This window comes from Pteropus alecto, unplaced genomic scaffold, assembly GCF_000325575.1.
Source record: "Pteropus alecto unplaced genomic scaffold, ASM32557v1 scaffold156, whole genome shotgun sequence".
Lineage (NCBI taxonomy): Eukaryota > Metazoa > Chordata > Mammalia > Chiroptera > Pteropodidae > Pteropus > Pteropus alecto.
Genome location: NW_006437746.1, coordinates 3,298,022 through 3,310,429, shown reverse-complemented (window position 1 = coordinate 3,310,429; position 12,408 = coordinate 3,298,022). Strand labels below are relative to the sequence as shown.

The following is a 12,408-nucleotide window of genomic DNA, read 5'->3' as shown; positions in this document are numbered from 1 at the left end:
AAGTGAGCCCAAGATCAACCATAAAAGTAAAACTGTTTTCCCAATCACGTAAGGCTTCGTTTTCTTTTATCCATGCCTACCCTGTCCTCCAGGAGGAATACGCAGGCCGGTGCAACCAGGCACCCTTTTAATGGTTACAGCCATTCCCTCATTTCATCCCAGCCCGACATCCGGGGTGGAGGCAGGACTGATGTGCAGAGGTTAGGCATCTGTCCCGGGTTGTTGGCTTAAGGGCAGGGCCAGCCTAGAATGCCCTTTCCCCCACAGTGAGGTCTGAGAAGAATCTGGTCCTGCAACAAGACCTGGTTTGTGCCCCGCTCAGCCAAGGCCAGAGAAGTCAGCTGGGCAGGGCTGGAGTCTCAGGGTCCTAGGATCTTGGAAGCTGCCCTTGCCCAGGTCTGAGCCCCTCCTTTTCAACCCCCTCCCCTCCAAACACACCCCGTCTGATCCCTTTCCCTGCTCGCCACCCCTTCCTCCATGTCCCCTCTCTTCCCACTCCCCAATTCAGATTCTTCCCTTGCCAGCCCTGGCCTCATCTCCAACACGCCCCTCAGTCCCCTCCCCCTCGCTGACCTCAGGCTGCAGCCTCTCCGCTTTCCCTCCCAACATGTCCTCTCCCAGCGCCGGACTCGTGGCATCGTCTTCCCTATTCGCCGCCCCACACTTCAGCCCTCATCTCGTCCGTCCCCAGCGCGCCCTACCCACTCGGTCTCTTCCCCCGTCCTCGGCCAGCGGCCCCCACCAACCCAGCCCCGCGGCTCACCCAACACGAGGCAGCGTCAGCAACCTCGGCGCCGGTGCGTGGCTCAGTGAGCCTGCCGGGGTGAGGAAGCCGGCAGCGAGCTCTCACTCGGCAGCTCTAGGAAGCTGGGAGGTGTCTTCATCTTGGTGGTCCTCCCGCTTAGTTCCTCCCGCAGGACCCCGGAGAAAGGGGGCGGGAGGCGGGGCCAAGACCCGACTGGGTCCTTAATTCAAAATGAATTTCAAACGACCTCGCAGTACTAGACAAAATCGTGGCAGCATGTTTCGTCTTTTAGAGAAGTCTTTGATTTGACATTAAATTGTAAATATCTGAACGGCGAAAGTTAAAAGGCTAACTGAAAACTGGGGGAAATATTTACAACACATATGGCAGATAAGAGTAATTTCTTTACTATGGTTTGTACAAATCAATTCTTAAAATGCTCAACAACCCAACAGAAAAACTGCTAAAGAACATGAACAAGCAGTTCACAGAAAAAAAAACAAAACACATGGCTTTTAAACACAAGACATGACAGCCAGTTTCACTCATATTAGAACGCAAAACATGAGAGCATTTTTCATTTCAGATCTGAAAACAAAACTTTTATAGAAGGTCCAGGGAAACGGGCATTTTCATATATATATAGCAACCACAAATGCAATTTCTATCAAAATATCAAATGCACTTACCCTTTATCAATTTATCCTGCAAAGTTGCACACATACCAAGGACAGTGCGCTGGGATACTCAACATGGCATTGTTTGCAGTAGCAAGAGGAAAAAACCCACATGTCTACCACAGGGCACTAGCTCCATGAGTCACGGTCCACCCACACAACGGAAGATCGCACAGCAGTGAAGACAAGATGAGGTAGAACTTACAGGCTATTACAGAACCAGCTCCAAGACACAGGTGAAAAAGCTAGGTGTAGAGTGTATCCTAAGCTGTGTGCATGGGGGATACGCAGACTGTGTGGACTATCTCTGGAAGGTCAAGCATTTGTTTTACCACGGTTCTCTCTGGGGGTACTCCTACCTTGAGTACTCTGGGCTGGGAGGGAGGCTCGGTCTTCACTGTTTGCTTTTGTACCACATCTTTTAGATGGAGACACACTAAGAAAGCAGCCTGGGAGAAAGGGGCACAGGCTCTGGCCTGAGTTATTCTAATCCTGACTTATTGCTGGCTTTAAAGTTGGGGTGAGAGAACTTCCTTCCTGAAGTGAGGGTTAAATGAGATAAAGAACATTTAGCATTTAGCCCGGTGCCTAGCACACGGAAGCCGCTGACCGGGTGGTTACAACCTTCCTGTTGGCTTGCGAGGGACTACATTGCCTCTACAATCTCTGTCCTCCAACGCTGTAGAGGTGCTGGCCACTGTGAACGCAGGGTGCCCCTAGAGAGGCCCAAGGAAACCAGGGCTTCTCGGGACCCATTTATCATAGGTCATGTCTCACCAGGGTGTGGAGGTTAGGACTTCCGGCTTGGGAATTTGGTGCTTGCCCCAAAGGCCTGCTCATTCCATTCGTTCCTTCTCTAATCCCGTGCCACTGACTAGGTCAGAAGCCCATGCTCTCTCTTGGACTCTGACAAAAGCTGTCTATGAGGTCTCCAGGATTCCTTTCTCCCCTCACTCACCAGCCTCGCCTCCACACTCCAGCCACAGCTGTCAACAGACACCGGGGTTACATACATTTCGCGGCTGGGTTCCTTCGCCCGGTGTTAGGGCTTTTTCTCTGCTCCCACACCCACTCCGCACTCCACAAAAATGTCTCACCACTCTGCACACGCCGTGATCTTTCTTTTTTATTAACTTTTCCCTTCCTGATGATGAAAAACTCAGGCTTGCTGTAGAAAATGTAGACAATGTGGGAAAATTTAACCACTGTTAACATTTGATGTACTTACTTCCGTCCAGTCTTTTCTATGCATGTATATTTAAGAAAACCGGGCTCTTTGTGCAAACCCTTTAATTTTGTATTTCTGTACTTTTCATGTAATATTGTGAAAATTTATCAGGTCACTAGATATTCTTTAAATTATGTTTTAGTGGTCACATAATATTCTATCATATTGTAATCATTCTCCTATTGTTTGTCACTTGGGTTGTTTCCAATGTAAAACATTGGCAAGTACATATTGTCAAAATATTCATCTTTAGGATAGCTTTCTAAGAGTGGTACTACTGTATCAAAGCCTATCAACATTCCTTTTATGATAGTTGAGCTTCCCCTAAAACGATGGGTTAAAATGGTTTAAAACGTATAAATAATGATGGGATAGGGGGACAAATTCCTAGAAGAAAGTGAGGTGATAACTGAGAAACTGGGTGGAGGGAGTAACAGCCTGGAACACCTGCTGAGGGCGACACGACAGGAGGAGGTGGCTGCACCACCCTGTCAACCCCCAGAGCGACTTAGGACTTGGGTACAACGGCGGGTGGGAGCGAAAAGTGGGGCTAAAACTAAAGGCAATAACCAAGTTTATACTCACCCTTGACCCCCTTCTCTCCCACTCCTGGAGAAGCACTTAAAGCATCCAATTCCCAGACAAAAACATCAGCAGATTCTCTGCTAAAGACATGTAAGTGCCAGACAAAAGATCTTTGCATTTGGGCACTTAGAGGTTTCCAGGGAAACAGCCTGCTCCCTACAATCATTTTAGAGGGAAGCCTTTTACTGAGCAAATCCCGCTCCCACAGAGGTCTCAACTGGGCTTTCCATACAGAGACACAGATCTAGGGATGTGTATATCAGTAAGAATCAGGACATATCTGAGGAGAGTCTCCACTGAGAGTAAACAAAGAGAAAAAAAGACTCAGGCAGAGGCATAATTTAGGTGACAGAAGAAACTTTTAAGAAAATACTTCTAATTAGGAAACTTAGATTTGAGAGGTATCTCCAATATAAGAATAGTATGTTCCAAAAAACAAAAAAACAAAAAAACAAACCAAACCCAGAAAAAGGCTCTTAGAAATTAAACTACCGCCAAAATAAAATTAAAGAATTCATTAAGAAAACTGAAAAATAATCAAGGTAATCTCCCCGAAAATGGCACAAGGAAATGAAAGTAGCTGAGGATCACTCCAGAAGGTAGCTGAGGATCACTCCAGAAGGTCCAACATTTGAGTGAAAGGAATTCCAGAAAGAAAAACGGGGAAAAATATGGAAAGGGGAAACTGCCACATAAAGAACACAAGAAAATTTCCAAGAATAGAAGTACCTGAGTCACTAAATTGAGAAATTCCACTAAGCACGTTAGGGAACTGAGTACATGGGGAATACAGAGGAGATTTTAAAAGCTTCCAGGCATAGGAGTGGGGAACAGACCACAGTAACGTAAATACTATATAATGCCTGTAGAAGAAGTAAGAATCAGGTTAGAATCAGACATCGCAAACTTCTGGGGAAATTTTCAATCTAGAATTCCAGAGCTGGTCAAACTACCAGTCAAGTGTGAGGGCAGAGAAAGGGTTGATATATAAACATTCAACAATTTTGCCTTCTACATACTTTTTGGCAAGTGACTTGAAGATGTGCTGTAGTAAATGAGGGAGTAAATGAAGAAAGAAGCAAGTATGGAATTCAGGGCACAACAGAGCCGAGTGTGACACAGAACAGTAGGCAGAAAGACCACCAAGGACAGGAGGCTGGAGGTCTCAGGAAAGGAAATGCAGAGGAAAAAAGGGGACCCAACACAGTAATTGGATGGAGAATTTGAAAATAACTCAGGATGAGCTAGAAGCAACAAGGAGAAAAGAAAGGCAACTAGAACCTTCGATAAAAACAAAATGCTATTAAAAAAAAAACTATCATCACAGTAAGCTACTCTGACCTGTAGTGAACACTTAACAGTCATGACAATATTCATGCTGTTTATTTTCAACTTTTAGAACAAATCAATAAACAAAGCAAAAAAGACTATGGTTGTAGAACAGACTTCAAAAATGATCAGACTTGACATTGTCAGAGACAGAGATGTGGAAAAAGGAGGGAGAAAGGGCAGGGTACATCCCACATCTTAGAAAAATGGAGAACTGAGATATTGTTTATAGTTAATACAATACTAAGTATGTAAATATAATGATTTATTTTTTCCTGATTATAAAATCCTTGTTCCTTACAGGAAATACGAAAATTACTAAAAAGGGGAAAAAACAAACAAACAAACACAAACCCTATTAATCACCCATAATTCTATTATCCATAAGACCTGGGTTTGAGCCTAAGCTCTGCAACTTACCATCTGTATGGCTGTGAACAAGTCACTTAACCACTTATAACATCTGCTTGTTTCTCTCAGGTAATATATCTATATACTTTTTAATAGTATATAGCATATGTTACGACACTGTAAGAGATCTGTACTATATACATAATTTTGAATTCAGATTTTTTTCACTTTAAAGCAGAAAGTAAAACTCTGGATACGTATGTCATGCTCTTCTATACTTCTAAATATGCTTCTAAATAAGCCCTTGGGCAGTCAGAGGTTCCCCAGAGATGGAGACTGAACCAAATCTTAAAGGGAACTGAAGGTCAGGCTAGGTAGGCCGGGCGGGTGGGGAGCAGCGGCGAGGCATGACAGGCACCGAGGACGATGGGAGCGAAGGCACACAGAAGAGCAAGCATGTGCCTTGGGGCTGCAGGAAAAGGCGCACAAGTGGAGAGAGGAGGCTGGGAAGGGACTCTGAAGAGTTTAGTAAATTGCGTTAAGAGATCCAGATATTTCCCAATAAAAGACATGAGAAGTGTCTGGCAAACCTTGTTTGCTCTGGCACCCAGGATCTAGCGCCATGTTTGCCACAAAGAGAGTGCCTAATAAATATGTTTGTAATGAACGAATGATACACAGGAAGCCAGGAAAGCCTTCTCGGTTTCCAGTCTGGGTTCTGGATAATGTCACAATTTGCTGAAGGAAGCCATTAAAAGCAAGATTTCAAAGGTTATGTATCTGGGCAACATCCTTAGAGATTCAGTGTCACCTCATTTTTTAAAAATGTCACTGGTGATGAATAGTACACAACCAGGGGAGGCTTTAGGCCCCAGATAATCCTTGACTGGCTTCGGGGAGCCCATATATCCCTCCAAATGAGCACGAGATAAATGTCCAATCTGCATTTCTCCAGAAGAGGACCCGCAACTTCCATCAGATTCTCAAAGGGGATGACACCCCAGAAAGGTTAAGCACACTGGATAGAGAAGCAAGTGGAGAAGCGACAGATGTGGGAGGACGACCACCTAGGCAAGGAAGGGAAGGGATCCAGAGGACAGAGAGGATCAGCTTTGCCCAAAGACACTTCTTCCTGAGCCTGAAGGCTTCATGGCAATTGTGTTTGAGAGGGTGAGGATGTGGGCGCGCACATGTATAAAGTCTTCTCCGTGCTCCCAAAGCACGTATTCATTATCATTTCTGCGTCACTGTGCTCCACGTAATACACATCTGTCGGTCTCATCTGAGGGTAAGGACAGGCTTTGTGGCTCTATCCTTAATGCCCATCACTAGGCCTGGCTCTGACAGCTACAGTCTGACAGCGCTTGGAAACCTGGAAAACAGGGCTTTGAAGCTTACGTCCACTTCCAGCAAGACCAGCCAAAGGAGAAGAGAGATGCCCCGAGGAAAAGGAGACCAGAAGGCAGCTCTGACGTCAATGGCTAGTCACTCCTCCCCTATCAGAAACTGTACAGAAAAAGGTGGATGGTAACTTATTTCGAAGGCTGGAACTGAATTGCATGGGAGTCATTAGTTGGGGAAGGATAAGATCTGTCTAGAATCCACTAGGCTCACAAGATGTGTGCAGGGTCAGGGAAGGGGGTGGTCCTGAACCTGGGTGCAGGTTTGTGGAATCTCAGATCTGGAGATGAAATAGAAGCAGAAATGTGAAGTCATTTTGCTGAGTGAGAAACATAAACGCATGTTATGTAAAACCTGGTTTGCTCATATAAATATTTGATATATTCACTTAAAATACCAATAAAATAAATTAGGTCACAGAATCTTAACAGCCAAGGGTCGGCAGAGGCACAGAAGGACCCCAGGGCAGCCAATGTCATTAGCGTTGCTTTGCTGACACCACAGAGAACACTGCACATCTAGATCCTTACACCACCCTCCCTTCAATCACACATTCTAGATCCGCAGACTTCACTTGACTGCAGCGGCTTATTACCTTTTAAAAATACTGAGCCCTGGGAATAGAAAAAATTTTAAAGAGCCCCAGGTGACTGCGACATGCAGCCAAGGTTGAAAACGACCGCTGTGCTGCCAGGTTGGGTCACTGATCACCTGGGTAGCTTTTCTGAACCACCTATTCAGGAACTATCATCCATGACTGAATATTCAATTATGAGGATTAACATACAATGTGAAGCTAAAACAGTTTGTCCTAATGCTCATAACTCCCAGCTGATCTCTTTCAGGAAATTACACTGTTGCCCTCTTGGTAGGCCAAGGTCAGGTTTATCTTGAATCTTCGAACCTGCTCTCTCTTTTGAGCTTCCTAATGAGGCCGGGGGAAACCCTTAACTTGTTCCTACTCTCAGCAGAGTCATGTGGTGTTTTCTCTGGGTCTCACCACCCCCGAACAGGGGGACAGGAACAGTCAGAGTAAAGGTCTGTGAGGGTACAAGCATTTTTGACTCTTATTTTTGAATCCCATTGATTTGTGTTCGTGTCTTATGACTCAGAGTGAAACTGGGAGAAGTTGCATGTGCTTTGATGAAAGACTACAGTTGAAGGGGAAAAACATTAAGGGGAAATTAACGAGCTTTCTTTTGTATGCCTTAAGCATGTGAGAGTGCTCTGTAAACTACAAAACACTTTGTTGTTAATATGTAATCTTGCAGAAATGAGACAGTACACGCATGGGACTTCTGCATGAGAGGTGCACTGGACTGCTTACCACCAGGTACGGCACTTATGATAAATCTCTTGCAATGCTGAGGAAGTGGTGGACAGACCCAGAAATCAGGAGACTTCAATTCCAGTCTTAGACTTGCTGCTTGCTGGTCACACTGCCTAAGGCACACCCCAAAATCTGTCACCTCAGCCTCTATACCTGAAAATGAGACTACATTCCCCTTTCTCAGGCTCTCCACAGATCTGGGTGGGGATTACAGGTGGTTAGACAAGCAGCATGGCAGGACAAAGAGAATCTGGATCCAGGTCTTGGATTTGAATATAGCTCTGTCACTTGTTACGTGGCCTTGCTTTAAACGACCACTCTCAGGTAAATGCGGCAAACACCTCTGTCAGTGTTTTAAGGATTAAGATAATGATGTATGTGAAAGCATGAGATAAGTTCTGGGTATCACGATTCCATACATGAAGGTACACAAAGAATAAAGTTCTGCATAAATACAAGGCAATATTATTACATAACTCTACCTATTGCATAGTTTTATAAATAATTTTCCAGGAGTAAAGGCTCAACGGTAACAAAGGTCTTACCTTAGCCAGTTTCTTCATCCTTCTAAAAGTTTTCATATTCCAATATCTTTGAACTTCTCAAAACAACAACAACAAATTAAGACCTTAGGAATCCCACTCTGCCTCGTCCCTCTCCCTTCGTTTCCCTCTTTGGTCCTCTCAGAATTAGAAGGGCTCCACTCTGTCTTCTAAAGACCATCCACAAAGTGAGAATGACACCTAAACTGAGCCCGCTGGCTGGGCCTGAGCAGGACAGGAGCTGAGAACATGCGGCTTGCCGCCCGGCAAGTTGCAAGTTGTGTTCTTTGCCTCTTCTATCTGGGAGGGGGCTGTTAGGAGCATCTCATTCAAATGGAATGCACTGGGAATGGGAGTTATTTGGAGAGCTGTTGATCTTAGCAAATGAGTGCAGCCCAGCAGCAGTTGTGGCCCCAGCATGTAGTCTCCATCAATCCTCAAGCGCCTGGCCAGGCAGCCTGGGGAATGGTCAGAAGAGGCTCGTCACAGGTCCCCAGCGCTGTACCACACCAAGGTTCGTGAGGTAGCGACAATGAAGCAAACAGCTGTTTCTTACTTCTGTCCATTTTAGGAGCAGCAGACGGTAAACGAGTTTTAAAAACTGTTTTTTTTTAATTATCCAGGGAATGAAAAGCTTATAAATGTTCATGGGTGAGTTGTTAGAGAATTGCTACCCAAAGTGGTTTCCTTAACTAGTCACTGTTTAACCCAAAGTCCTAGGACACAAGGTTCAAAGCTTCAGAATTCCATCAGGCAGACCTATACCAGCGACTTGCCTGTTGCTCCAGAAATTACCAGTTTTTAAAAACAAAATTTAGTTTAAAAACACCTTTGCCCAAATGGGATCTTTATCACTTAGCTTTGTATGACCCATTTCTAAGAAATCCACTTTTTATTTCAGACAACATGACCACTCAGGGTACACTTAAAAACAAAGTCCTTGCCTTTAGGTGCTTAGTATTCATTTTCCTTAAATTGGCCACTGAAATGCTTGTTTTGTGCTGCACTCCTGAAAACTTATTTTTAAGGACATGGCAGGCCTCACTTTTACAAAGGAGAAAGCCGAGGGGACAGTCGATGCCTGGTGGTCTTCCTCTTCCTTTACTCCTTACTCAACGAGGTGGGTCCTGTGGTGTCGCATGAGGTGCGAATTAGAAATGAAAGCCGCACCGCACTTCTCACATTCGTACGGCTTCTCCCCAGTGTGGGTTCTCTGGTGCACGGTGAGGCTGGACCTCTGCCTGAAGGCCTTGCCACACTCGTTGCATGTGTAAGGTTTCTCCCCATTGTGGATTCTCTGATGAATGAGCAGGTACGAGCTGCAGGTGAAGGCCTTCCCACACTCATTGCACACATAAGGAAGGTCCCCGCTGTGAATCCTCTGGTGCACGATAAGGCAAGAGAGCTGACTGAAGGCTTTTCCACACTCGCTGCAGTCATATGGTTTCTCCGCAGTGTGAATTCTCTGGTGCACGATGAGGTGTGAAAAACAACTGAAGGCCTTTCCACACTCTTTACACTCATATGGCTTCTCACCAGTATGGCTTCGCTGATGCACAATGAGATTTGCGCTCTGGGTGAAGGCTTTGCCACAATCGTTACAGGCAAAGGGCTTCTCTCCGGTGTGGATTCTCTGGTGGACGATGAGGTTTGAGCTCCGAGTAAATGTTTTCCCACACTCGTTACATTCATAGCATTTTTCTGTAATGTGGACTTTCTGGTGCCGGGCAAGCTGTGAGCTATAACTGAAGGCTTTCTCACATTCGCTGCACTTAAAGGTCTTTTCTAAGGAGTGGATTTTTTGATGGACAGTCAGATTTGAACTCTGAGTGAAGGCTTTCCCGCATTTGGAACAAACGTAGGGTTTCTGCCCAGTGTGGATTCGCTGATGCACGACGAGGTTTGCACTCTGAATGAAGGCCTTCCCACACTCGTGACATTCAAAGGGCTTCTCCCCAGTATGAATGCGCTGGTGCACTACGAGGTTTGCACTCTGACTAAAGCCTTTCCCACACACACTACATGAGAAAGGCTTCTGCCCAGCCTGGATTCTCTGATTTTTAACGGGGCCAGAACTAAGTCCGGGAAAGTTTTCCCCAGATTTCTCATACTTCTGGTCTTCCTCTTCTTTGAAGCTTTCAGGTATGTGACAGTCCTTCACTGTCACTTGTCTGAAATCTTTCTTTTCCCTCTTTATTCTTTGCCTCTTTAATATGTTCCCCTTTCCACAGGATTCTCCTAACTCAGGTCCTTGAGGGTCAACTTTCTGGATTCTTCCTGGGATCATGAAGGGTTTTTCTGCTTCATCACATATCTCAGTTTTTGGAACTAATAACTGCGGGTTCTTGGTTTCGGCACCTGAAACAAACAGAAAATACAAATGTAAGCTTTCTTCTGTGGCCCAGAAAAAGAATAGGATCATAAAGTCATAAAGGTCAGAAGTGACTTCGGCATCTGCGAAATGGCTTAATTAAAGGAAAGAATCCCCTCACGCCACCTCTCCTCTGTAGGTTCTTCTGCCTGGCTGTGACCCACCCACCATCTGGAGCAGAATCCACTGACGCATGGTCTTTCTAGCACCTCCACTTAGCTCCACGAGACACTCAGCCCACCTCCTCACGCCACAGAAGCCATCTCCAGACAGGTCTCCTCCTGACTGTGTGACGACTGATCTCACAAGGAAGACCAGTTATGACAGACCCCAGTCTCTCCCCAGGCCTGCTGTCTTCCCTTAGTCACTTCCTGTGGATTTGCTTACAATGCATGAGTTAATTCGGGAGAGTCCTTACCTGTGAATGAAGATCTAGGAAACTCAGACTTTTGTCTATGAAGATGCTGAATAACAAAGAGAGGGCAAGCATGAACAGAAAGGGCCACACTGGACGCTGAGAGGACCACAGTGGCCAAAAGCATCAGAAACGCTGAGGGGCTTGTGCAGCAGAGGTCAAGAACATGATTCTGGAGCCAGACCGCCTGATTTCAAATACCTGCTCTGCCACTTACCAGCTGCATGAGTTGGGCTAGTAACTTAACTTCTCAGCTTCCTTATCTCTATAGTGATAATAACAGTATCCAGCTCATATGACCATGAAAGGACTAACTGAGTTTCTCTACAGCCACGGAGCACAGTAAGTGGCTCTGTGAGTGTCTGCAGTGAGTTTCAGCCTGACCAGTGGCACTGTGGGTCACAGTGCCAGGAACCAGGAGGAAAGATGAACCTGAGGGGATGGGAGTTGCTATGGTGATAGACAGCAACACTAGAAGGGAACACCAAAACTTCCTGAAGTTTTAAAGCTCAGACTAGCCTCTGGCTGCTCCACCTGGTCTCAGAACCCTAACGGTGTCAGGAAGGGGTCCCGCGGTCAGCAGCATCGCAGTTCTTCATGTCTGTCTCCTCCCCACCCACCACCCAACACTGGAACGTGCTCCCAGGCAGCCAGTGTCACACTCTGCCGTGTCGGCACAGAGAACCCTTATTATGTGTTTGGGACTTAAACCAACCTCAGGAAAACCCACTCACGTACTAAGGCGAGTGGAATGAGGGTCAGCAGGGGTGGGAGGCAGGCCTGCAGAGGAGAGGGGTCCTCCCACCAGTGCCAACCTCAGGAAAACCCACTCACGTACTAAGGCGAATGGAATGAGGGTCAGCGTAGATGGGGGCAGTAAAGCGGTGAGCATCATGCAGCAACTGCCAGGGGGGAATCCAGCACCCACAAAACAGTTTTCTAGCACAGGATACGGTAATCCTCCAACCGACGAGATGAGTGGGTGGGACAGGGGTGTCAGGGTGGTGCGAAGCAATACAGGGGGCAGGGAAACAGCCCAGCTGGGTTGCCTGGCTGGGGCCGCGGCGACATGAAATTCCACCACTGTCATTCAGATAAGAAGGGCAGTGTTGGAGACAAAAAATGCCTGAGTGCTTGATGCAGCAGAACCCTCGATGTGACAATAAAAAATCTGTAATGTTAATCTTTTCCTGATTATTTCTACTCCTGTTCCGATGTCTTTTTTTAATCTACTGTAATTTAACCGCTCTCGTACCTTCTTTTCTTATCTTACTTTCCCCCTCTACCTCCTTCTCCTATTGCCTCTGTATCGCTTTTGTCTCCCGGTGTTTATTAAAAACATTCTGTGTGTGTGATATTCTCATTTTTTCCTTGTATAGTTTCATGTCTCTTCTGCTTTTCTGCTATTCATTACTCTTCTCATTTATGTTCTCT

The 12,408-nt window shown here is 45.9% G+C and overlaps 1 protein-coding gene across 3 annotated transcripts in view; it reads right to left on the bottom strand.

Annotated features, from left to right (window-relative positions):
• Positions 1-12,408, bottom strand: part of LOC102885185 (zinc finger protein 35) — a 66,302-nt gene that overhangs the window by 31,686 nt on the left and 22,208 nt on the right. For 2 of the 3 annotated variants that reach the window (XM_025048938.1, XM_025048939.1), the window contains exon 2: positions 1,130-10,546. In XM_025048938.1, the coding sequence (XP_024904706.1) occupies positions 9,297-10,475 (1,179 nt within the window). In that variant the 5' untranslated portion in view covers positions 10,476-10,546 and the 3' untranslated portion in view covers positions 1,130-9,296. Of the gene's footprint in view, positions 1-1,129; positions 10,547-12,408 lie in introns of those variants that run through there. The other variant, XM_006914843.3, reaches the window with a different exon arrangement.